At 46.1% G+C, this 27248-nt stretch overlaps 1 protein-coding gene across 1 annotated transcript in view; it reads left to right on the top strand.

Moving 5' to 3' along the window:
- RFXANK (regulatory factor X associated ankyrin containing protein) overlaps positions 1-27248 on the top strand; it is a 78607-nt gene that overhangs the window by 39172 nt on the left and 12187 nt on the right. Inside the window, 5 exon segments of the mRNA XM_068234192.1 lie at positions 5760-5840; positions 18466-18531; positions 18622-18725; positions 18861-18986; positions 26862-26928. Of these exon segments, the coding sequence (XP_068090293.1) occupies positions 5760-5840; positions 18466-18531; positions 18622-18725; positions 18861-18986; positions 26862-26928 (444 nt within the window).

Here is a 27248-nt window from a genome sequence, read left to right as displayed (position 1 = left end):
AGAGAGCGGCGACACATAGCTGGTGCTGCCGCGACACATAAATGTGTCGCGGCACACCGGTTGGGAACCTCTGATGTAGTATATCCCATTCATTATCCAGGGTTCTCCTATCTCCTCATAGTTCCTCCATATTCCCCCTATTATCTGCGCATATGGCTGCATGTAGGGCAGCCCATATACTTGTCACCCATTACACAGAGACAACCCAGGAAAGCCTGTCACATTTAAAGAAGGGACCTTAACTCTTGCACAGGACAGAAGGAAAACATATAGAAATGCACCCCGTATGTATATAATTTAGCCTTTCTAATTCCCCCTCATCTGTGAATAATTACTGTAATTTTAGCTCTCATCTGTGCCAGCTGGCTGCCTCAGCAGAGCAGCTAATGTGTAAACACAGGATGTTAACCCTGTGTCTGCTTCCATGAAAGCAGGAAGTACATACACTTGAGATTTTTTGCTGGATTTGTATTAGCTGTATGTTTTTCTTGTTAAGGCTACTTTCCCACCAGGACGTTGTGTTTTAGGGGACGTTATGGTCACATAACGTGCCCCTAAAGCAACGCCTGGTGGTGTTGGATGTGGACGTCAGAGTGAGCCGCGTTGTGCAGCTCACTCTGGCGTCCGTGATGCGTACTCTTGGACGCATGCGGCATCACGTGGTCCCGCCGGCCAATCGCCGCACAGAGCGGCCGCTCCAGGAAGTAAACCCTGCACGTCACACCGTGCGGTGTATATTAATTAGCCATGTGGCTGGCCTAGGAGGAGGAGGGGAGACCTCCTCCTCCAACACTACTGAGCATGTGCAAACAGTCTAACGCGGCTTAGCCGCATATAAAGTACTGCATGCAGTACGTTCTCTTGACGTGCAGCGTTACAATGTGGGCACTGTGAACAGCCCATTGATTTTTCATTACTGTGCGGTGGGCTGCGTTACAGGCTGCTCTAACGTGCACCTGTAACGTCCCACTGTGAAAGCAGCCTAAAGGTAATTATGCTGTTGCTTATCTTTTAGAGCAGAGAGGAAGTTCCTCCTCGGCATCTATTAAATCATCTAAAGGACTGTACAAGGTCTGGAAGTGCGCCTTGAGATTACACACTTGTCTTCTCTGCCTTCTATGTAAAATTGACGTAAACTCGAGCAAACAAAGCTCAAAAGGCTCCATCCTGAAGGCCAAAAGCAGGGAAGTGAAAATTATCACCTACCATTTGTAGGTGATAAAAAAATCCTTAATTAACACCAACTTTTCAATTGAGAATCTCAAATTGGAGATAAATTTAGAGGTAATTACCACACTTTTACCGCATGAGGTAATTTAGGGAGAAAAAAAAAATTGTGAATTTTAAAATGGAGATATTTTGGTCGGTGTTTATCACTACCTAATTTAACTCATGCGGTAACTCATTGTGAATAGAGCCCAATGATGGCTGCCTGCGTTTCTTTGCTAGTCACCATGGTTAACAATAGAAGAGCAATGATTTCAAGCATCACCCCCCTTTTAACATGTCAAGTCTGCCATTCTAAGGCCTCTTTTCCACGAACTGTTCATAGGCAGTGAAATGCCTCTCAAACTCTCACACCTGCTCACTGCTGCCTGGTAACTTCTCACTGCTGCCTGGTAACTGCTTGCTGAGCACACAGCTCAACAGTTCGTGGAAAAGAGGCCTAACCCACTCAGCCGGACATAATGATCTCCAGCCTTGTGCTCATCAACAATCTCACCTGAGTGAGGTCTCTTTTCCACGAACTGTTGAGCTGTGTTCGCGGAAAAGAGGCCTAAGGGCTGGTTTAGACGGACGTTCAGAGACGTTGCGCTCGTTGGCGTTGCGTTGGTGATGCGTTGGTGATGCGTTCAGGCTTTTAGCAGCGTTCGTGTTGCGTTCGGATGCGGTCGCGTTTTTTCTTCCCCTAGGGGGACATTACCCGTCGCGGTTAACCGCCCCTGGAAGCTACATGTAGCTTCCAGGGGCTCCTTGAACGCCAGGGAAAATCGGGACCTGGACACCGCGCTCGTGTAAACGCACGTAAAAGCTTGGTACAAACGCTCCCATTCACTTGAATGGGAGCGTTTAACGCCAAGCCCCGAACGCTGGCGGTAAACGCTGCACAAACGTCCGTCTGAACCAGCCCTAAGACGATTACTGAAATGATCTCGGCAGGTCCTTTAGGCCTCTTTTCCACTAACTGTTTACAGGCAGTGAAATGCCTCTAAAACTCTCACAACTGCTTGCTGCTGCCTGGTAACTGCTCAATGCTGCCTGGCAACTGCTTGCTGAGCACACAGCTCAACAGTTCATGGAAAAGAGGCCTAAATGACAGCAATGAAATGCAGTGGAAAGGTTTTTTTGGGATTCACTTAATTTTCATGGCAATGAAGGACTATGTAATTCATCTGAACACTCTTCATAATATTCTGGAGTATATGCAAATTGCTATTATAAAAACTTAAAGAGACTCTGTAACAACAAAAACCTCCCCTGGGGGGTACTCACCTCGGGTGGGGGAAGCCTCCGGATCCTAATGAGGCTTCCCACGCCGTCCTCTGTCCCACGGGGGTCTCGCTGCAGCCCTCCGAACAGCCGGCGACAGAGCCGACTGTAGCTTCAATATTTACCTTTGCTGGCTCCAGCGGGGGCGCTGTGGCGACTTTCGGCACGGAAATAGACGGAAATACCCGATCTCCGTCGGGTCCGCTCTACTGCGCAGGCGCCGGAAACTTGCGCCTGCGCAGTAGAGCAGACCCGACGGCGATCGGGTATTTCCGCCTACTTCGGCGCCGACAGCCATCAGAGCGCCTGCGCAGGAGCCAGGAAGGTAAATATTGCGTCACGGCTGTACGGAGGGCTACAGCGAGACCCCCGAGGGACGCAGGACGGCGTGGGAAGCCTCATTAGGATCCTGAGGCTTCCCCCACCCGAGGTGAGTACCCCCCAGGGGCCGTTTTGTCGTTACAGTTCCTCTTTAAGCACCAACTTTACTAATTTCCAATATTTTTGACAGTCTCAAATGTTTTGGCCAGGACTGTACATATAGCACACTTGATGCACGTGTGTATGTGGGCTGTGCTGGTCATCATCCCAGGTGGGCTGGCCATATCGACACCACCCTGGCAAAAACATTTCCTCTCCTCCTCCTTCCTGTGTTCAGGAGTTGCAAACTTCAAGCCACGCCCCTGTCTTCAGCTGTGCAGGCAGTGCTGTGGTGCTTGTCTTGGGAGGAGGCAGGCTTTTGTTCGACTGTTCATAATCACCTCAGTGGAGCACATGTGAAACCTGCCAGCTAGAACAGCCAAACTGCAGCAGCAAATGGAGGAGACAGTCAAACTTGCCACCACTTCACCCTCTAGAGGTTGGGAGTTAGTGGATGCTGAGGCTGCGCTGTTTGGGGAAGCTAATGCTGTGTTTGTGGAGGGAGGGTGGCAGTGATGCTGTGTTTGTGGGTTGTTTGTTTTGGTTCATTAGGTCTGTGTTTCCTGAGAGTGCTGTGTTTGGGTGGTTGGTTGATTGGGTCTCAGTTCAGGGCCAAGGCTGTTTAGACACACTGCTAGCCTGGACGCTAGTGATATGTCTGAACAGCCTTGACCCTGAATTGGCACCTGAGGATTTAGTGATGTTACTATGCAGAGAGGAAAAGGTCTGATGGAGCAGTGCACGACAGCAGCACAAGCAGTGGTGTAGCAATAGGGGATGCAGAAGTTGCAACCGCACTTGGGCCAGAGGAGCCCCAAGGGGCCTTCCCTCGATAGCACTATTAGCTCTTTATTGGTCCTGTGCTGGTAATGATGACTTCTATAGATGCTTTTAATAGTGGTAAACCTTAACTGTTCCCCATCCATTGCTTGCACCTTTAGTACCATGGACATCCTTGCAGGTTTTGTTGCCCCATATGAATTATGTATAGAATGCTTGAGGGGCCCCAATGTAAAACTTTCACTGGGGCGCCAAGGTCCTTAGCTACGCCACTGAGCACAAGGTGGGTGGGGAGAATTGCCCCCTGGCAGCTCTGTGCTGAGGCGGATAGCTTTCTGACGTGCTGAGTTGGATCAGGGGCTGATGTACACAGGGAACATTCTTGGTAGAGGTGGTCTTAAAATATGTTAAATTGTACAGCATATACAGCCCTTCTGCGTTTGCAGCTGTCTCAAACGAAATTTTATTAATAATGGCTGTGGCCAGTTGGACAACTGCTGAATATCAGTAATGGATACTGCGTCCACCCCCCCCCCCCCCACCTCATGGTCCATAGAGCAGGACATGAGAAATACTCCTGTAAATTGATAGTTGCTTCTGACAGATATTCAATCTAGTAACAATGAAGTGAGAAGAACATGGAAGAATCCATTTCTGATTTATGTTACAGAAATACCACTTGTCTATCTGTTGTGCCAATACTGTGCCTACAATACTTTGTCAGTGGACACACATCAATAGATCAGTTGTTCGGATGTCTCTGGCTCTGTGCTTGTTGCAGCGCAAGATCAGTATAATGCCTATTTTATCTTACATTTTTAAGAGGAAAAAAGCAATTACAGTAAAACCTTGGATTGAGAGTAACTTGGGTTACGAGCACTTTGCAAGACCAGCATAAACTATGAAATTTTGACTTGATGAGCAAGCAACGTCTTGATATACAAGACGTAAAGATGTACAGAGGCGCCAACAGAGTAAAATATGCTAAAACATTTAAAATCTTCAGGTGGCGGCGGTGGACCTGCCACTCAGAAACACACGATGCTGTTGCTTGTGATTCAGAAAATTTATTCACATACTCCTATACAATACTGCTACGCGTTTCACGGGCACAATCCCGCTTCATCAGGCAATCAACAAAATGGAGTATCACAGCTTTAGGTCCAATAGCAGCTTGGCACCTATTGGACCTAAAGCTGTGATACTCCATTTTGTTGATTGCCTGATGAAGCGGGATTGTGCCCGCGAAACGCATAGCAGTATTGTATAGGAGTATGTGAATAAATTTTCTGAATCACAAGCAACAGCATCGTGTCTGTTTCTGAGTGGCAGGTCCACCGCCGCCACCTGAAGATTTTAAATGTTTTAGCATATTTTACTCTGTTGGCGCCTCTGTACATCTTTACGTCAAGTTTACTCTTTTTTCTCCTTTCTACAGAGAGCGACATCTTAGTTCTGAGTAGGGACAGGCTTAATCTCCCTACCTGCCTATACAGTGGTTGCCTTAGCGGTAACCCGTGTTTGTAAGTATAATACTTGCATCTTATTTACCCTCCCTGATTCAATACATACTACACTATATTGGGCTCTCGGTTTTTCTACTTTATCTTGATATACAAGCACAGAATGTTTACACACATCACGTCACAACGGAGGTGATGGTTCTACTCCCTTTCACGCTGCAGGATAGTACTTAATCTGAGTGTAGGGACTGTAGAATGTGACATTTCTGTGAAATCCTCAAAAGTAGGCAAAAGCACCTGTGATTGAATAAGTTGACACTCAAAGGTTGGTGTGAACCAACAGATAGCAACGACTATGTGTGAAAGTCCTTAATACTTTGTATTAAATTTTCTATAAATGTTTTTGGATTGTGGAACAAATCATCTGAGTTTCCATTAATCCTCATGGGGAAATTTGCTTTGATATGAGAGTGCTTGGGATTTACAAGCATGTTTCCAGAAGGAATTATGCTTGCAAACCAAGGTTCCACTGTAATATCAATCAGTGTTACCCTGTTAATTTATCACTCGTTACATTTCCATCAGTCTTTTTTTCTCCTCTTACAGTTGGTCCATTGAAATACTCTACTACTCTAACCAACCGACAGAGAGGAAACATGGTATCTGTATTGCCAGCCACCTTGGACTGTGAGTACCTTGTTAGCATGCAATGCTCCTTGTTCTTAACATTAACAGGTTTATGAAGTAGTTCTTTGAGACCTCTCTGGCCTAGTGCACACCAGAGCGGTTCTGCTGCGGTTTGCGATGTGCTTGCGGGTGCGGATCCGCTTGGGTAATGTATTTCAATGGGCTGGTGCACACCAGAGCGGGAGGCGTTTTGCAGAAACGCATACTCCGGGCTGCTGCAGATTTTGGATTGCGGAGGCGTTTCTGCCTCAATGTTAAGTATAGAAAAAACCAGGGCTGTGGAGTCGGTCCAAAAATCCACCGACTCCGACTCCTCAGTTTAGGATTCCACCGACTCCGACTCCACGACTCCGACTCCTCTAATTTGCATATTACAATTTTGTTGATTAAAAGTATGTAACATGAAATTCGTCTCTTAACTGCCAACGCTTAGGAATTTTACAAGACAACTGAAGTGAGAAGGATATGTAGACTACTATATTTATTCCCTTTAGACTAAAAGTAGTCCTTGGTAAGAGTACTTGTAAAAGGTACAAACCGGAACAAAGAACATCTATCAGGCCCTAGGCAATGTAAGTGTGGGAACATGTAAGAATGATGTGCAGGTACTCTGCAGGGGAATGAGGAGATTGTAAACAGACAACACCTCTGTGTTCAATGTGCACAGCATTCTCAGTGGATTCCCTGCAGCTCTGTGGGGAGTGCATATGTAGAGTATAGTACTACTGTGTAACAAAGTAAACCTGAGACAGATGAAATTAAAGTTTTATACATACCTGGGGCTTCCTCCAGCCGCCTTCAGGATAATCAGTCCCTCGTTGTCCTCCTCCACCACCTGGATCTTCTGCTATGAGTCCAGGTACTTGAGCCAGTCGGGCGTAGTGCGCATGCACACACTCCGCCGCCAGGAGCATACTACACCTGTGCAGCACTATTGCGCAGGTACAGAATGTTACTGGCTGTGGGAGCGGCATGCAGCCGGACAGCGCTGACTGGCTGAATTACCAGTACTCATCAGAAGATCCGGGTGGTGGAGGACAGCGAGGGACTGATTAGCCTGAAGGGGGCTGGAGGAAGCCCCAGGTATTTATAAAACTTTACTTTTCATCCGTCTCAGGTACCCTTTAATTTGTAGTCACCAAACCAAATTTTAACAACATATCAAATTATTTGATTTCATCAGCAAAGGGAGTGCATACATTTGCATAAATCAGCATCAGTGCAGAATTATTTCCATCTCATTGACAATCTGTATTAGTGACACAGCTACACATGAGGCTTCATTCTTACAACATAGATGTTATTTAGTATATATAAGAGATTCCTGTGTACACATCATATATACAGTCACAATCAGATATGTATATCTGACCTTAAAAATACAGGGACTGCTTTATTGAACCAGCACAAGTAACTTTTGATTGGTTTATTTCATTTTTGTGGACTAAGCACAGCTTTTACTGTATATATACATTATTTTAATGACTATTATCTGAGAAATAGAACATTTTATCATATTTTCTATTTTAATTACAGTTACAAATTAATTAGGAGTCGGAGTCGGTGCATTTTTTCCCGACTCCGACTCAGACTCCAGGCACCCAAAATTGCCCGACTCCACGACTCCGACTCCACGACTCCGACTCCGACTCCACAGCCCTGGAAAAAACGCAAACCGCTCTGAAAAACGGCAGTTCAGAGCGGTTTGCCAGGCGGTTTTTGTTACAGTAGCTGTTCAGTAACAGCTTTACTGTAACAATACATGAAATCTACTACACCAAAAACGCTTCACAAAACCACAAAATGCTAGCTGAAACGCTACAGAAAAATAAAAAAACGTTTTAAAATCTGCTAGCGGTTTTTGGTGTGCACCAGGCCTTTCACAGTAGGACGTTGCGTCTTGATGCGACATTTAGGTCGCAACGCAAATTATGACTCAACCCCCTGAAAAAGTCGCAGCGCAACTTAATGCCCCGTTATCGTCACATACAGTAGAGCATACAGGCAATGTAAAGTATGCTTCCAAGTCATTACTGAGCATGTGCAAACACTCTAACGCAGCTAATAACGCGTATAACGCTACACGTTGCACACAAACGCAACGCGTGCACTGTGAATGTCGCACAGACTTGGTACTGCTGTGTACTAGTCTGCATTGAAACATTTTCTAATGTGCGACTTTAACGTCGCACAAACAGCCGTTTCCTAAAGAATTTTTACCAAGGAAAATCCTTAAAAGGAATATCTGAGCACATAAAAAAAACCCAAAACCTCTACTTACCCGGTGCTATCTCCTGCCCCTTGCAGCCGACATGTCCCACACCACAGCTCCGCTCTTAGCCGCTGGCCCGGGGTTCCCGCCGGTGCAGAGGCTGACCTCGTGAGGTCGTCTACTGCGCCTGCATGAGCGCCACTGTCAATCAAGTCCACGTTGTCCGGAGTGTACTGCGAAAAAGTATTGGAGATAGACTCAGCAGGACAGCCAGGCAATCTGCATTGTTTAAAAGGAAATCAATATGTCAGCCTCCATATCCCTTTCAATTCAGGTGTGCTTTAACCTCCCTGGCGGTTTATTTATTTTGCCAGGGAGGCTGAAATGGGGTTTTTTTTAAATAAAAAAAAAAAATATTTCATGCAGCCAACTGAAAGTTGGCTGCATGAAAGCCCACTAGAGGGCGCTCCGGAAGCGTACTTTCGATCGCCTCCGGCAATCGAAAGTAACAAGATAGGCCGCAATGAGCGGCCTATCTTGTTTCGCTTTCCTCGTCGCCATGGCGACAAGCGGAGTGACGTCATGGACGTCAGTCGACGTCCTGACGTCAGAGCCGCCCGATCCAGCCCCTAGCGCCGGCCGGAACTGTTTGTTCCGGCTGCGCTGGGCTCGGGCGGCTGGGGGGACCCTCTTTCGCCGCTGCACGCGGCGGATCGCCGCGGAGCGGCGGCGATCGGGCAGCACACGCGGCTGGCAAAGTGCCGGCTGCGTGTGCTGCTTTTTGCAGAATGCAAATCGGCCCAGCAGGGCCTGAGCGGCGACCTCCGGCGGCATACCCCGAGCTCAGCTCGGGATTACCGCCAAGGAGGTTAAGGCTTTGTTCAGATTATAAATCACTATCGCAAGCGCTGAGCGATTTATTGAGGTTTTTTAAAAGCACTTTTTCCTGAGCTTAGAAAAACGCTTTTGTAAGCGCTTTTGCGATGATGATTTTCACTTCCTGACATCAGTCAGGAAGTGAACACTTTGACCCGGAAATGAATAAATACAATCTCGGGAAATCGCTTTTTCAAGCACTTTGTGATTTCCCTATACCTTCCATTGAGCCAAAGTGCTCAGAAAATGGTACATGTAGCGCGTTTGGGATTTTAATAATCGAAACGCACACATGTGAACCGTATCATAGGAAATCATTACACAAGCACTTTTAAGGCGATTTCTAGTGTGAACGGCTGGTTCACACTGGGGCGATTGTGCTTGCTGATCCAAAGCGCTAGTTCAGTGTTACCCTTTTTGAGTGTTCCCACAGTAGCATTTTGATTTTTAGAAAATCAACATCTTGCAATGTGCCATTTTTTTCAGTGATTCAACTTTAAAGAAACACTGTAACATCAAAAAGTTCCCCTGGGGGGTACTCACCTCGGGAGGGGGAAGCCTCAGGGTCCCAACCCAATGAGGCTTCCCACTCCGTCCTCCATCCCTCGGGGGTCTCGCTGCAGCCATCCGAACAGAGGCCCGACAGATCCGACAGCTTGTTCAACATTTACCTTTCCAGGCTCCAGCAGGGGTACTGTTGCGGGTTTCGGCTCCGAAGTAGACGGAAATACCCGATCTCAGTCGGGTCCGCCCTACTGCGCAGGCGCCGGAGACTTGCGCCTGCGCAGTAGAGCAGACCCGACGCCGATCGGGTATTTCCGCCTATTTCGGAGCCGAGAGCCGCCACAGCGCCTGCGCAGGAGCCGGGAAGGTAAATATTTACATCGCCGTTGTTCGGAGGGCTGCAGCGAGACCCCCCCAAGGGACGGAGGACGGCGTGGGAAGCCTCATTGGGACCCTGAGGCTTCCCCCTCCTGAGGTGAGTACCCCCCCAGGGGAACTTTTTGATGTTACAGGTTTTCTTTAAGGACAACTGTGATGAAAGGTATATGGAGGTTGCCATATTTATTTTTAAACAATACCAGTTGCCTGGCAGTCCTGCTTATCTCTTCGGCTGCAGTAGTATTTGAATAACGCTAGAAACAAGCTTGCAGCTAATCTTGTCATATCTGATAATGTCAGAAACACCTGATCTGCTGCATGCTTGTTGGCCATTATAGCTTTAAAATAATACATGCTACCATAATTAAAACTCACGTATTTTATTTGCCCATTTGTACCGGTTATTACACCATTTAAATTACGTCCCTATCAGTGTATGACGCCAGTATTTTAATTGGAAATGTGCATTTTTTTTAATAATTTAAAAAATAGTAGTAATATACCTTGACATGCATATTAAAAAAGTTCAGACCCTTAGGTAACTATTTGGGCCTGAGCGCACTAACGCAATTGTACGCAGTTGTGTCCGCTTTTCAGCATCTGCAACATGTTGCGGAAATGAGGACACAGCTGCGTTAGTGGGCCCTTTTTTTATTACTTTTTATTTGGGTATTTTTTGGAGAGTGTGGGAGGTAAACAGTTAATTTTGTGTGTGTGTGTGTGTGTGTGTGTGTGTGTGTGTGTGTGTGTGTGTGTGTGTGTGTGTGTGTGTGTGTGTGTGTGTGTGTGTGTGTGTGTGTGTGTGTGTGTGTGTGTGTGTGTGTGTGTGTGTGTGTGTGTGTGTGTGTGTGTGTGTAAAAAAAAAAAAAAATTAAAAAAAAAATCAAAAAAATTGTGTAGTTTTACTATTTGGCCAAAAGATGGCCTCAGTTGTGTTTTTTTTTTTTTTTTTTTTTTTTTTATGCATCGCGTAACAGATACGCTTACAGGAAGTGAAGAGGGACGTACAGTAGAGCTTAGAACGATCCCGGCTTCCCATATAGTGCGCGGTCAGCAGCCTTTTGGACGTCCAAAAGGCTTAAATGGTTTAAGTAATATGCAGAAATGCACGTTCCTTTAAAAATCGCTTTGCAAAATGTTAGTAAGGGCTGGAACCCACTAGAGCGGGGTTTTTTTGTTAGTTTTTTTTAGCGTTTTTTAGCGTTTAGGGATTTCTTTCAATCACTAGGGATTTCCATAAACACTCTGCTAGTGTAAATTTTACATAGTTATTTAGGTTGAAAAAAGACATACATCCATTGAGTTACATAGTTACATAGTTATTTTGGTTGAAAAAAGACATACGTCCATCGAGTTCAACCAGTGTAAAGAGTTCAACCAGAAAAAATGGATGGGACAAATTCCACTAGAGCAATTTTATTTAGGCAAATGCAATTGCAGGACCTTCAGGATTTTGGGAGTGTTTCTATTGTAATGAATTGTAAAGGAGCAGGGAAATCACTCCCAAAAACCCTTGCAAATTGCTAATGATTGCGATAGTGCTTTATAGTGGTTCCCTAGCCTCATAGGAGATTGGCCAGGGGTTGGAGTGAGTGCCCTTATTTACCTACGGGTTTCTGGTCCATATGGGATCAGCCATATTCTCCACAGACTGAGCACAGCTGCCAAATTTCCAGCTTCCCAGCAGTGCAATGCCACGATGCATGCTGGGAGATGCACTCTGTGGATTTGAGAATACCTGTTCTTGCATCCATGGACTACATCTCCCTTCATGCATCACGGCATGCGGGCGACACTCCAGGGAAGCAGAAAAGTTTGCAGCTGCTGTCTCTCCCGGAGGAAGAACATGGCAGATCCTGTACTGACCAGCATCTTTAAGGCTGGGAGCATACTTGGGTCAGTGATTTCATAGGTGTTTTTGTCAGTTTGCGACTCTGCATTTGCATTTCAACATGCACATTAGGAAACGCACCGCGACCTGCCATGTGACTTAAAATTGTGCCAAAATAACGCAAATGGCATGCAATTCCTGAGCGAGCCAATAACTACAATGACCAGTGCAGAAGTGTGCGTTTTGCTACATGATGCAAAACACGCATGAGTCTACCATGTGTGCTCCCTACCTTAATGGAACCAGAGGTAAGAAGGATATGGAGGCTATTTATTTTCTTTTAAAGGGATACTGTAGGGGGTGGTCGGGGGAAAATGAGTTGAACTTACCCGGGGCTTCTAGTGGTCCCTCGCAGACATCCTGTGCCCGCGCAGCCACTCACCGATGCTTGGGCCCCGCCTCCGGTTCACTTCTAGAATTTCAGACTTTAAAGTCTGAAAACCACTGCGCCTGCATTGCCGTGTCCTCACTCCCGCTGATGTCATCAGGAGCATACTGCGCAGGCACAGACCATACTGGGCCTGAACTGTACGCACTTGGTGACAACAGCGGGAGCGAGGACACGGCAACGCAGGTGCAGTGGTTTTCAGCTTGGATAATGCTAACAGAGGGCCACACAGTGACAGGCCAGACGCTGATAGTCTGCTATGACCACTGCAATGGCCATAAGGTAATTACCTTTTTTTCGTGTGTTCGCCTCGTAAGTCCTTTAAAGTCTGAAATTCTAGAAGTGAACCGGAGGCGGGGCCGGAGCATCGGTGAGCGTCTGCATGGACACAGGATGTCTGCGGGGAACAATTAGAAGCCCCGGGTAATTTCAACTTTCAATATTTTCAGTATCCCTTTAAACTATGCAAATTGTCCTGCTGATCCTCTGGCCCTTAATATTTTTAGCCATAGGCCCTAAACAAGCATGCAGATCAGATATTTCTGACTGAAGTGTGACTCGATTAGCTGCACGCTTGTTTCATGTGTGTGATTTAGACATTCGAGCCAGCTGATTTTTGGCGCAGTGCTGCACCAGCCGTTTCGGCATCAGTTTCAGCCTTGTGTCGCACAAATTAGTAAAGAAGAAAAAAAGGGTAATTCAGCTGCCTACAAAAGCTGGTGCCAGCAATCAGGAGTGCTCTGCGCATGACGTCACAACTGCGTCGCGAGCATGCACGGAGCGCATCACAGGCACACAATGTAGGACATGTGCAGCTGGACCAGTGCCTGTGCAATAATGGCTGACCTGGAAGAGGCTGCCGGGGGGCATTTAGGTAGCAAAGTAGGGGGGGGGGGGGTTACAGCTTAGCGCGTACATGTACAGCAGCGTCCAGGAAACTTAAAGGGAACCTGTAGCGAGAGGGATATGGATGCTGCTATTTTTATTCCCTTTTTAAACCATACCAGTTACCTGCAGCTAATCCAGTCATTTTGTTTAGAAACAGCTGTCTGGATGCTTAAAATCGTACACACAGTATTACAGCGCTAAAGACAGTCAATAGTAATGGGTGGAGCGCGCTATATACAGTTACCAGTCCTGTTAAGAGAAAGTTTCAAAATAGCTTGCGCTCAGTCCATACATCCAAGGGCCACTTTGCTCCCAAAGTATCTCTCCTGGGCACGGAACACCTCAAAGTAAACACACACAAAGCAGAGATAATAGTGCAGACTGTATTATGAGGTATATCACCCCTCTGGGGTGGACACAGCACAGGCTTGCTATATTGTGAAGGTATGGGGGTAGGGGACACCACCACCAGCTAAACTCAGGCTCTCCCCTCTGCTCTGATATCCTCCCTGCTCACCGTCAATAAGTCAAGCAGGGTTATCAGACCGTTGCCTCCTGTTCAGCCTCCTTATTCCCAAGCGACAAGTCCATTCAATATCCACAACCCTTGTATATCCTCAGGTGAAAGCACAAACAATGCCAATGTGTAAAACCATAAAATTTAATAACTCGTATAAAAGTAATGCGCGTACATCATATCATATTAAAACAGGCATGTCACAAGCATAATACCGATCTCCCACTCCAGGGCCACGGCTCAGCTCGTCTCTATTTCCCAGCGTGTCCGGCGTCTCTCACGTTCGTTATCCTCCTCGCTGCTCCAAGCCACACCCTACCGGTTTCGTCACTATTGTGACTCATCAGGGGCTGATTGAGCATGCGTAAGGAGGATCAATATGTACCATCACCCTTCCTAAGGGCGGAAGTGCATCCTCGGACATCAGCCCGCCTCCACTTCCGCCCTTACCCTATCGTCACTGGTCTGTCGCTAATCACATGACCACTAGAGTCACAGCGCGAACCAGTTAGCGAAGAACTTGTAACCTATCCGCCTCCCCCCTTGCCCTCCGTTTAGCCGCCCCTACTATCCATAGCAACGCTGCAAACCGCCTCCCCAACGCGGATTCGCAGCGCCGCCTGCTACTATTAACCGTTTCAGCCGCGTCCTAAACCTAGGTAGGCGATCGGTTTACATCATTATGGACCATTAGGGGACATTGCCACTCCATTACATACACACTAGCCTATCCCTAACAAAAATGTTCTACTTAACCCCAACTCATATCCGTACACCTTATATTTTACTAGTCACATAAATATCTTCACTGACCATATGATTACATAGGATCTTATCTGCATCTGTGAGGGGTAGCACCCCAATGTTACTCACAGCTCTATGTACACAGATACTTTAATGGTTACTATTTATTGCGCATCCTTCCCAGAAGTTTTAACATCACATATTTATACCATATATCTTCTCTAAGGATGTCCTTATCCATCACTTAACCTATCTTTATTTCCTTTATTATGTGTAAAGGCATTATGATCAATGCAGCAGTTTAATTAATGCATGTTGTACCTTTGCTAATCATCATTCCATAGCGGTACTACAATGTTCAGCCAGCCCATCTGGACCTATTCTCATGTAATGAGAATAGGTCCAGATGGGCTGGCTGAACATTCCATAGCGGTACTACAATGTTCAGCCAGCCCATCTGGACCTATTCTCATATAATGAGAATAGGTCCAGATGGGCTGGCTGAACATTGTAGTACCGCTATGGAATGATGATTAGCAAAGGTACAACATGCATTAATTAAACTGCTGCATTGATCATAATGCCTTTACACATAATAAAGGAAATAAAGATAGGTTAAGTGATGGATAAGGACATCCTTAGAGAAGATGTATGGTATAAATATGTGATGTTAAAACTTCTGGGAAGGATGCGCAATAAATAGTAACCATTAAAGTATCTGTGTACATAGAGCTGTGGGTAACATTGGGGTGCTACCCCTCACAGATGCAGATAAGATCCTATGTAATCATATGGTCAGTGAAGATATTTATGTGACTAGTAAAATATAAGGTGTACGGATATGAGTTGGGGTTAAGTAGAACATTTTTGTTAGGGATAGGCTAGTGTGTATGTAATGGAGTGGCAATGTCCCCTAATGGTCCATAATGATGTAAACCGATCGCCTACCTAGGTTTAGGACGCGGCTGAAACGGTTAATAGTAGCAGGCGGCGCTGCGAATCCGCGTTGGGGAGGCGGTTTGCAGCGTTGCTATGGATAGTAGGGGCGGCTAAACGGAGGGCAAGGGGGGAGGCGGATAGGTTACAAGTTCTTCGCTAACTGGTTCGCGCTGTGACTCTAGTGGTCATGTGATTAGCGACAGACCAGTGACGATAGGGTAAGGGCGGAAGTGGAGGCGGGCTGATGTCCGAGGATGCACTTCCGCCCTTAGGAAGGGTGATGGTACATATTGATCCTCCTTACGCATGCTCAATCAGCCCCTGATGAGTCACAATAGTGACGAAACCGGTAGGGCGTGGCTTGGAGCAGCGAGGAGGATAACGAACGTGAGAGACGCCGGACACGCTGGGAAATAGAGACGAGCTGGGCCGTGGCCCTGGAGTGGGAGATCGGTATTATGCTTGTGACATGCCTGTTTTAATATGATATGATGTACGCGCATTACTTTTATACGAGTTATTAAATTTTATGGTTTTACACATTGGCATTGTTTGTGCTTTCACCTGAGGATATACAAGGGTTGTGGATATTGAATGGACTTGTCGCTTGGGAATAAGGAGGCTGAACAGGAGGCAACGGTCTGATAACCCTGCTTGACTTATTGACGGTGAGCAGGGAGGATATCAGAGCAGAGGGGAGAGCCTGAGTTTAGCTGGTGGTGGTGTCCCCTACCCCCATACCTTCACAATATAGCAAGCCTGTGCTGTGTCCACACCAGAGGGGTGATATACCTCATAATACAGTCTGCACTATTATCTCTGCTTTGTGTGTGTTTACTTTGAGGTGTTCCGTGCCCAGGAGAGATACTTTGGGAGCAAAGTGGCCCTTGGATGTCTGGATGCTTGTTTAGGAGCCACAGGTAAAATTACTAGGCCCCTTTTTTTTTTTTTTTTTTTTTTTTTTTTAATCTGGTGCAGTGCAGTCCTTAAAACCTGTAACGAAAAAAATACCTCCCCTGGGGGGTACTCACCTCGGTTGGGGGAAGCCTCCGGATCCTATTAAGGCTTCCCCGTCGTCCTCGGTCCCACGGCGGTGGCGAAAATCCTCCCGGAACGGCGGCGATGTAAATATTTACCTCCCCGGCTCCAGGGCAGGTGCAGTATCGGCTCTCCGCACGGAGATAGGCGAAAATAGCCGATCTCTGTCGGGCTGCTCTACTGCGCAGGCGCAAGTCTCCTGCGCCTGCGCAGTAGAGCGGACCCGATGGAGATCAGTTATTTTCGCCTATCTCCATGCGGAGAGCTGCAACAGTGCCCCCGCTGGAGCCAGGAAAGGTAAATAAATCAGTGCTTATCAGGCTTGTCGAGGGAGGATTCTGGGACTCTTCAGGGAGCCAGCACCGGACTGCCTCCAGCTACAGGAGTGGGGGAAGCCTCATTTGGACCCTGAGGCTTCCCCCCCCCCTCCCGAGGTGAGTACCCCCAGGGGAACTTCTTTTTTTTTTTTTTTTTTTTTTTTTTTTTTTGGTTTGTTTGTTTGATTGTTACAGGTTCTCTTTAACGATCACATCACTCTCAATAAATCACACTGTGCGCTATAGCCTCAGTGCTACAAAATCAGTGTGGCATACTTCCGGGGTTACTGCACAGAACACAAAGGTAACCATAGGGCTATCACTACTTCTGTGATGGGATGTGGCGGTTTTGTGCAACACCACATACTGCCTCAAATGTAGAAGGGGCCTTAGAGATCCGCAGCACAGCCAGGCAATTTGTATTGTTTGCAATGAAGTATGTCTGTGTTCATATCCCTGTCACTTCAGGTAACAGGTTCCCTTTTAAGTGGTTGAAAAATATTCTTACAGTGCCCTGTCACTAGGTTATTCAAACTTGTTACATGTGTACTGAAGTGAATGAGCAACAGGAGGGACATGTTCTGGACTGTGAAACTCCAGTTTATTCACAAGTGAGTTCCTCTGTTGACCCAATTCAGTGTGCTGGAATAAATGTACAGTGTTTGCATTGCAGTAGGATACTTGCAGCTACATTGTTGGACTGGATAGCAGGCACAGAAGATAGTATGCACAGGTTTTCAGCAGTAATGAGTGTTATCTATCTTAGGTGTGACTATATTACAGTATATTTTGATACTTTTTTTCATGGCCTGTTGGAGTTGGGCACCTTACTCCTGATTTTATAAATAAGGGCAATAGATCTTTATTCTTCCAAATGCACTTTATTTTTGTGGGTGGATACATTAAAGCGGACCTGAACTCAGAACTTCCTCTCTGCTCTAAAAAGATCAGCAACAGTATAACAACCTTGCATTTAACAGCATATAACAACCTTACATTAATTACAGAAAAACATTTTTGTTACAGCTTACAGAATCCCTGCAATAAATCTGCAGTGTGGCTTAAGGGTTAACATCCTATGTTTACAAATTAGCTGTGTCTGACGACCGATGAATTTCTGTGCTGACACAGCTGAGAGATCAAATTACACTTGTGATTAGGTAAAGGTGAGGGGTAGGGATGATCATTGAGATGCAAATTGTTCTGAAATTATGCAAATTTTTATGAAAATGTATGCAGTTTGAAAATGGAGCACTCAATTTAAACCCCGGTTTAGGCCTGGAACCCACTGCAAAACGCAATCGCTAATCGCAAGCGCTAGCGTTTTGTATGAGCAGTTTGTAAGCGATTTCATGAGCGTTTTAGGTAGCGTTTTTAAAGTGTATAAATTTTCCAGCAGTTGTGTAGCAATTAGCGTTTTAAAGTCTGATTGGTCCTTTCTATTAATTTTATTACAGTGTGCAGTAACTTTAAAACGCTAGCAAAACTGCTCCCCGCAGGTTTTGATGAGCGATTGCGCCAGCGATAATATACTTTGAAGCGCAAACGCTAACAAAATGCTACATGTCCTGCGCTTGCTATTTTCCAAATCGCAAACGCTCCTCTGGAAGTTGCACATTAGCTGAGCGTTTTGGGAAAACGCTAGCGTTTTCAAGCGCTCCCTAAATGCGCACAAAAACACCCTTGTGGGTTCCATCCCTTAAACTGATCCATTTTCAAGCTGCATAAATTTGCATACAAATTGGCATCAACTCGGAACAATTTGCATATCTGTGATCATCCCTAGTGAGGGGAATTAGGTTGGCTCTTCTTAAAACACACGGTGCATTTCTCTGTTTCTCTTGTCCTGTGCAAGAGTTCAAGTCCACTTCAAGGTAGTATAACGTTCACTTCCTTTTTAATTTGTAATAAATGTTTATATTTTCCTCCCTAGCCCTATCCATACATCAGCTTGCCGCCCAGGGGGAGCTTACTCAACTGAAGGAATATCTGCAGAAAGGTATGTGCTTGTCAACTAGTACAGCTCACCATCTCTATATGCCATCAGCAGAGCAGACTTATGTATGTTCCATCCTTCCTTTCCCCCCAGATGAGAAGGCATTAAACCGACCTGATGAGCGAGGCTTTACTCCCCTGATGTGGGCTGCTGCTTTTGGAGAGATTGAAATGGTCCGTTTCCTCTTGATATGGTATGTTTCTGTTTACATCTACCAAAGCAAGAATTTGGAAATAGAATTTTCCATACTGAAAGGTTGTGAAACGCAAACCTTTTACTTTGTTTAATTTATGCTTAGGAAAAAACTTGATGACGCTTATGTCTTTCCCTAGGGAGCTGACCCACACATCCTAGCTAAGGAGCGGGAAAGTGCCTTGTCTCTGGCCAGCACTGGAGGATATTCTGACATTGTGACTCTGTTGCTCAGCAAAGAGGTGGACATCAACATATATGACTGGGTGAGAGACTATGTACTCTGCTTATAATGCCATGCTTCCTGCTATTGTCAGCTAGCGAACAGGTGATACTTACCTGTGTAAAGGGTTAGTGTACGTATACTTGGTGTGGTTAAACCATTCATTGTACTTGCATTACTGATTTTAGCTCAGTTTTAAAATGCTGGCATGTCACTTTTGTTGGTTACCATAATAAATTACTCTTCACTAGGTCATCCTCTGATTCATGAGGCCGACTTCAGACTGCATATTGACTTTAGTGGTGCGGTGCCTCACTGGGGCCGTACTGCCAAAAACCAGGCCTTCGGGGATTCCCGCATTAGTATTCAGTAATCCCCATCTGGCCAAGCAGGAAGTGATGCTTGCTTCCTGTTAGCCAATCGACTTACATGATTTCCGGTCTGATGTAGGTTGCCGCAAGAGCCGCGCGGTAATGTAGGTATGTGTACCGCAATGTGGGGAGTGTTAACTACGCCACAGATTTTCATTAAAGAGAACCTGAGGTGGGGTTCTGACAATGCTATCCACACACAGAGGCTGGGTCTGCCTATACAGCCCAGCCTCTGTTGCTATCCCAATCCCCCCTAAGTTCCCCCTGCACTCTGCTATGCCCCATAAATCACAGCCGCGCTGTGCGGGCTGTGTTTACATCTGTACTGTCACTGCGTGCTTCCTCCCCCCCCCCCCCCCCCCCCCCCCCCCCCACCCCACCCCACCCCACGGCCTCCTGCATAGTTCCGGTCCCCACCCGCGTCCCTCCCCTCCAATAAGTGGGGAGGGAAGGGACGCAGGCGGGGACCGGAGCTATGCAGGAGGCGGAGGGAGCAGCAGACTGACACTATAGAGGTAAACGCAGCTGTAATTTATGGGGGGGTAGCAGAGCGCAGGGGGGGGGTTTGGGGGGATTGGGATAGCAACAGAGGCTGGACTATATAGGCAGACCCAGCCTCTGTGTGCAGCTAGCATTGTCAGAGCCCCACCTTGGGTTCGCATTAAGCTGCTGTGGGGTGCGGTATATTTTAATACAAGTACACCACATTTTCTGGACCCCATTTTTTAGAAATATAGGCACACAAATACGATAAGTATAGGTACAGGCTACATTTCTATTGTTGTCATGCTTGCATGTGGGTTTTAATGCTACATCTGCAAAGGGAGTCCATTGTACAGGTAGTCCGCAAGTTATGAACGCATGACTTACAAACAACCCGCCAATACGAACAGCTTGAAAATGCAAAAGTTCAGAGTTCTGCATACAGCTTTTATAGGTTTTAAGGGTAGGAACACACTAGGCAGAATCGCATATGCGTGTTCCATTATGTGCTATGGAAAACGCATATGCGATTCTGCCTGATGTGTTCCTACCCTGAAGAAAACCTGTGATCCAGCACTGGGCTGCTCTGGAAGTTTGCGTGGATTACGTGGAATCAATACAGTTTCAAAATCTTGTGAAATTTTACATAAAAATTTCTGTAAGCGAAATTAACACATCACTAGGACAGAAGCAGGCACAAGGGGGGACTGGAGCAAAAGTGGCGCAGAAAGACACAGTGGTGGCAGAGCGTGGAACTGAGGGCATGGGGGGGACAAATGTGACAGTGGAGGGGGGGGACAGGTGTGACACCGGGGTGGGGGGGGAGGGGGGGTGCAGAGGTGGCACAGGGGAGAAAACTGAGTTCACAGGGGGATAGATGTGGCACAGTGGAGGAGGGGGGGCAGTGGTGGCACAGAGAAGATACAGGAGACAGAGATGGCACATTTTGTACCAGAGACAATGGTTATTAAAGATCTTTTACTTACCCGGGGCTTCCTCCAGCCCCATAAGCACAGATGCATCCCTCACTGTCCTGAGTGCCTCTAAGCAGCAAATCAGCTCTGATATTTGGCTCAGTGACGTCAGCAGGGGGACGTCTGTGCAAGCACAGAAGACCCCGGCTGACGTCACTGAGTCAGACTGGGCCCGACTGAGCTGAATACCGGTAGCTAAATGGAGGCCCTCAGGAGGACATTAAGGGACACACCCATGCTTATGGGGCTGGAGGAAGCCCGGGTAAGTAAGAATCGTTCATTTACAGCATCTCTGGTTCACTTTAAGAACGGATTAAAGTTAAGAACAACTCTACAGTCACCATCTCATTTGTTAACCGTGGACTACCTGTATTTGAATGGGGGTACAAATCATGAGCAGCATGCTCATAGAAGTGAATGGAAATTGATAGGAAAATCAATCGAAATTAAGATCGGACATGTTAGAAAAAATCCATCTGGCAGGTAACAGAAAATTGTATTGTGTGTTTCTAGCATAACACTCATAAGTGAACCGGAGGTGAGGGATAAGGAGGCTGCCACATTCATTTCCTTTTTAGCAATACTAGTTGCCTGGTTGCCTTGCTGATCTTCTGCCTCTAATACTTTTAGCCATAGACCCAGAACAAGCATGCAGACCAGGTGTTTCTGACAGTTATTGTCAGAACTGGATTAGCTGCATGCTCGTTTCTGGTGTAATTCAGACACTACTGCAGTCAAATAGACCATATCACTCTCACCTCGAGTTCACTTTAAGTATCAATAATTCAAGTATCAATTATTAAATTGTCAATGACTGGAAACCACATTTTTCTCTTGAAGTGACAGAATTCCCATTAATACAGAGTTTAAAACACACCTGAACTGAGAGGAATATGGAGGCTGCAATATTTATTTCCTTTTAACCCTTTGCTGATTGCACTACGCCAATTGGTATGAACGCAGCGGCAGCCCCAGGACCACTTCACGCTAATTGACGGGTCTGGCTGTGGGCGGGGATTGCAGGAGATCGCTCGCTGATGCGTGTGCATCTCTGCATGAATGACTGAGCTCCACTCCACCTTCAGTCTCCCAGTGGCGATCGCCGCTCTGAGACTGTTAGACGGTGAAACCGCCGTCTATTAGGGTAATACAGCGCTGTGATCTATACCAGCGCTGTACTGGGGACTGCTGTGTGACACAGCTGTCCCCCTGGCACTCACAAGTGATCCACTGAAGCTTATGACAGCCAATCACGCTGATTGGCTGGCCGGGGGAGGAAAGCTGCAGTGGCCTATTAAGTAAAAAAAAAAATGGCCTGGTCACTAGGGGTGTTGAAAACCGCGGTTCTCAAGTGGTTAAACAATACCAGTTACCTGATCTCTTTAGCATCAGTAGCGCCTAATTACAAACCTTAAACAGGCATGCAGCTAATCTTGCCAGATTTCAGTCAGAACACTTAATCGGTATGTTTCTTCAGGGTTATGGCTAACATTGTTAGAGGCAGAGGATCAGCAGGACAGCCAGGCAATCTGCATTGTTTAAAATGAAATAAGGTAAATATGGAAGCCTCCATATACCTCCTACTTAAGGTGTGCTTTAACCACTTCCCGACCGCCTAACGCACAGCGGCGGCCGGGAAGTGGAGCCCTGAAGGACCGGCTCACCCGTGACGCGATCCTCCGCCGGCGCCTGTCACCGCTCGCCCCGCCGCAACATCCCGCCGGCTATACGGAAGCGCCGGCGGGATGTTAACCCCGCGATCGCCGCATACAAAGTGTATAATACACTTTGTAATGTTTACAAAGTGTATTATACAGGCTGCCTCCTGCCCTGGTGGTCCCAGTGTCCGAGGGACCACCAGGGCAGGCTGCAGCCACCCTAGTTTGCACCAAGCACACTGATTTCTCCCCCCCCTGCCCCAGATCGCCCACAGCACCCATCAGACCCCCCCCCCTGCCCACCCCCCAGACCCCTGTTTGCACCCAATCACCCCCCTAATCACCCATCAATCACTCCCTGTCACTATCTGTCAACGCTTTTTTTTATCCCCCCCCCTGCTCCCTGCCCCCTCCTGATCACCCCCCACCCCTCAGATTCTCCCCAGACCCCCCCCCCCAGACCACCCCCCCCCTGTTTACTGTATGCATCTATCCCCCTGATCACCTGTCAATCACCTGTCAATCACCCGTCAATCACCCCCTGTCACTGCCACCCATCAATCAGCCCCTAACCTGCCCCTTGCGGGCAATCTGATCACCCCCCCCCCCCCCACACACCAATAGATCGCCCACAGATCCGACATCAGATCACCTCCCAAATCCATTGTTTACATCTATTCTCTCCTCTAAACACCCACTAATTACCCATCAATCACCCCCTATCACCACCTGTCACTGTTACCCATCAGATCAGACCCTAATCTGCCCCTTGCGGGCACCCAATCACCCGCCTACACGCTCAGATTGCCCTCAGACCCCCCCTTATCAATTCGCCAGTGCAATATTTACATCTGTCCTTCCCTGTAATAACCCACTGATCACCTGTCAATCACCTGCCAATCACCTATCACCCATCAATCACCCCCTGTCACTGCCACCCATCAATCAGCCCCTAACCTGCCCCTTGCAGGCAAACTGATCACCCACCCACACCAATAGATCGCCCGCAGATCCGACATCAGATCACCACCCAAGCACAGTGTTTCCATCTATTCTCTACCCTAAACACCCACTAATTACTCATCAATCACCCCCTGTCACTGCTACCTATCAGATTAGACCCCTATCTGCCCCTAGGGCACTCAATCACCCGCCCACACCCTCAGAATGCCCTCAGACCCCAGCCCTGATCACCTGGCTAGTGCATTGCTTGCATCTATTCCCCCCTCTAATCACACCTTGAGACACCCATCAATCACCTCCTGTCACCCCCTAGCACACCTACCCATCAGATCAGGCCCTAATTTGCCCCGTGTGGGCTCCTGATCACTCGGCCAAACCCTCAGATCCCCCTCAGACCCCCTTCCGATCACCTCCCCAGTGCATTGATTGCATCTATTTTCCCCTCTAACCACCCCCTGAGACACCCATCAATCACCTCCTGTCACCCCCCTAGCACTCCTATCCATCAGATCAGGCCCAATACAACCTGTCATCTAAAAGGCCACCCTGCTTATGACCGGTTCCACAAAATTCGCCCCCTCATGGACCACCTGTCATCAAAATTTGCAGATGCTTATACCCCTGAACAGTCATTTTGAGACATTTGGTTTCCAGACTACTCACGGTTTTGGGCCTGTAAAATGCCAGGGCGGTATAAGAACCCCACAAGTGACCCCATTTTAGAAAAAGACACCCCAAGGTATTTTGTTAGGTGTATGACGAGTTCATAGAAGATTTTATTTTTTGTCAAAAGTTAGCGGAAATTAATTTTTATTGGTTTTTTTTCACAAAGTGTCATTTTTCACTAACTTTTGACAAAAAATAAAATCTTCTATGAACTCGCCATACACCTAACGGAATACCTTGGGGTGTATTCTTTCTAAAATGGGGTCACTTGTGGGGTTCCTATACTGCCCTGGCATTTTAGGGGCCCTAAACCGCGAGGAGTAGTCTAGAAAACAAATGCTTCAAAATGATCTGTGAATAGGACGTTGGGCCCCTTAGCGCACCTAGGCTACAGAAAAGTGTCACACATGTGGTACCGCCGTACTCAGGAAAAGTAGTATAATGTGTTTTGGGGTGTATTTTTACACATACCCATGCTGGGTGGGAGAAATTTCTATGTAAATGGACAATTGTGTGTAAAAAAAAAATCAAACAATTGTCATTTACAGAGATATTTCTCCCACTTAGCATGGGTATGTGTAAAAATACACCCCAAAACGCATTATACTACTTCTCCTGAGTACGGCGGTACCACATGTGTGGCACTTTTTTACACCCTAAGTACGCTAAGGGGCCCAAAGTCCAATGAGTACCTTTAGGATTTCACAGGTCATTTTGCGACATTTGGTTTCAAGACTACTCCTCACGGTTTAGGGCCCCTAAAATGCCAGGGCAGTATAGGAACCCTACAAATGACCCCATTCTAGAAAGAAGACACCCAAAGGTATTCCGTACGGAGTATGGTGAGTTCATAGAAGATTTTATTTTTTGTCACAAGTTAGCGGAAAATGACACTTTGTGAAAAAAAACTATTAAAATCAATTTCCGCTAACTTGTGACAAAAAAATAAAATCTTCTATGAACTCACCATACTCCTAACGGAATACCTTGGGGTGTCTTCTTTCTAAAATGGGGTCATTTGTGGGGTTCCTATACTGCCCTGGCATTTTAGGGGCCCTAAACCGTGAGTAGTCTTGAAACGAAATTTCTCAAAATGACCTGTGAAATCCTAAAGGTACTCATTGGACTTTGGGCCCCTTAGCGCAGTTAGGGTGCAAAAAAGTGCCACACATGTGGTATCGCCGTACTCAGGAGAAGTAGTATAATGTGTTTTGTGGTGTATTTTTACACATACCCATGCTGAGTGGGAGAAAGATCTCTGTAAATGGACAGTTGTGTGTTATAAAAATTAACAAATTGTCATTTACAGAGATATTTCTCCCACCCAGCATGGGTATGTGTAAAAATACACCCCAAAACACATTATACTACTTCTCCTGAGTACGGCAATACCACATGTGTGGCACTTTTTTGCAGCCTAACTGCGCTAAGGGGTCCAAAGTCCAATGAGCACCTTTAGGCTTTACAGGGGTGCTTACAATTTAGCACCCCCCAAAATGTCAGGACAGTAAACACACCCCACAAATGACCCCATTTTGGAAAGTAGACCCTTCAAGGTATTCAGAGAGGGGCATGGTGAGTCCGTGGCAGATTTTTTTTTTTGTCGCAAGTTAGAAGAAATGGAAACTTTTTTTTTTTTTTTTTCTCACAAAGTGTCATTTTCCGCTTACTTGTGACAAAAAATATCTTCTATGAACTCACTATGCCTCTCAGTGAATACTTTGGGATGTCTTCTTTCCAAAATGGGGTAATTTGGGGGGTATTTATACTATCCTGGAATTCTAGCCCCTCATGAAACATGACAGGGGGTCAGAAAAGTCAGAGATGCTTGAAAATGGGAAAATTCACTTTTTGCACCATAGTTTGTAAACGCTATAACTTTTACCCAAACCAATAAATATACACTGAATGGGTTTTTTTTAATCAAAAACATGTTTGTCCACATTTTTCGCGCTGCATGTATACAGAAATTTTACTTTATTTGAAAAATGTCAGCACAGAAAGTTAAAAAAATCATTTTTTTGCCAAAATTCGTCTTTTTTGATGAATATAATAAAAAGTAAAAATCGCAGGAGCAATCAAATAGCACCAAAAGAAAGCTTTATTAGTGACAAGAAAAGGAGCCAAAATTCATTTAGGTGGTAGGTTGTATGAGCGAGCAATAAACCGTGAAAGCTGCAGTGGTCTGAATGGAAAAAAAAGTGGCCGGTCCTTAAGGGGTAGAAAGCCCTAGGTCCTCAAGTGGTTAATATTCCTAACTTCTATTTCCTTTAAAGACTAAAGGCCTAATTTACTAAGATGTTACTAAAGCTGGAGAGCTCTTAAAAACGTATGTGGGTCGGGTCTAGCATACCTGTTAAAAATAGGTTATGTGGGAATCCCTCACATGAGTCACATCAGACAATAATAATGGTTGCTGAAAGCTTAGTGAAATAATGTTTGCCAAAAATCAGGCATCTGAAGCAAAACCTTTTTTTTCAGTTTAGTAAATATATAAATTTAGACCATCCCCGACATAAATGGTCTCACTGCAGATGTGTATGCAACTGCCGTGTCACACCCGCTAACCTTCCAGCATCTCTCACTATGGTATTATATGATTTTTGGTAACCATTACAAGCTTAGAAATTTGCTGAAGCCATTATTTTTTTATGTCTCAGTAAGTTGCCAGCTAGAGTGATTGCTAGAAACATCAATTCAGGAAGAAGTTGTGAGTGTAGGGCTTTTTGACACGGCTGATATGCTAATGATATTTTGTAAAAAATATACATGGTGAGTTTCTTAAATGATCTGTTTGTTACAGAATGGCGGGACACCATTACTTTATGCAGTGAGAGGGAATCACGTGAAATGTGTGGAGGTATTACTCGGTATGTACATTTCTTTACTTTTTTTTTTTTTTTTTTTTTTTACACACCTGCCTGTTGTAATAGCCATATATCTACTTGTACAGCTACTACAGAATCTGTTTGGATAACTGGCTGCACAGTTGCACTCCATCTGTCCTGGCTGTGGAGTGAAGGGGTGGGAGTAATTTCACAAGCAGCAAAGTAACACTGACACCTCCTTCAGAGCCAGAGAAATGAGAGGAAGTACCAAAACCAGCAGTCATGTGACTGTTACTAATCAAGCCATAGAGTATAATGTTTTTTTTGTTTTTTGTTAAAGTGTAATTCTAGTCACAGAAATG

The sequence above is a fragment of the Hyperolius riggenbachi genome, chromosome 1 (assembly GCF_040937935.1).
Source record: "Hyperolius riggenbachi isolate aHypRig1 chromosome 1, aHypRig1.pri, whole genome shotgun sequence".
Lineage (NCBI taxonomy): Eukaryota > Metazoa > Chordata > Amphibia > Anura > Hyperoliidae > Hyperolius > Hyperolius riggenbachi.
Note: the sequence above shows the minus strand (reverse complement) of the source record. Positions and strands in the feature narration are given on the sequence as shown.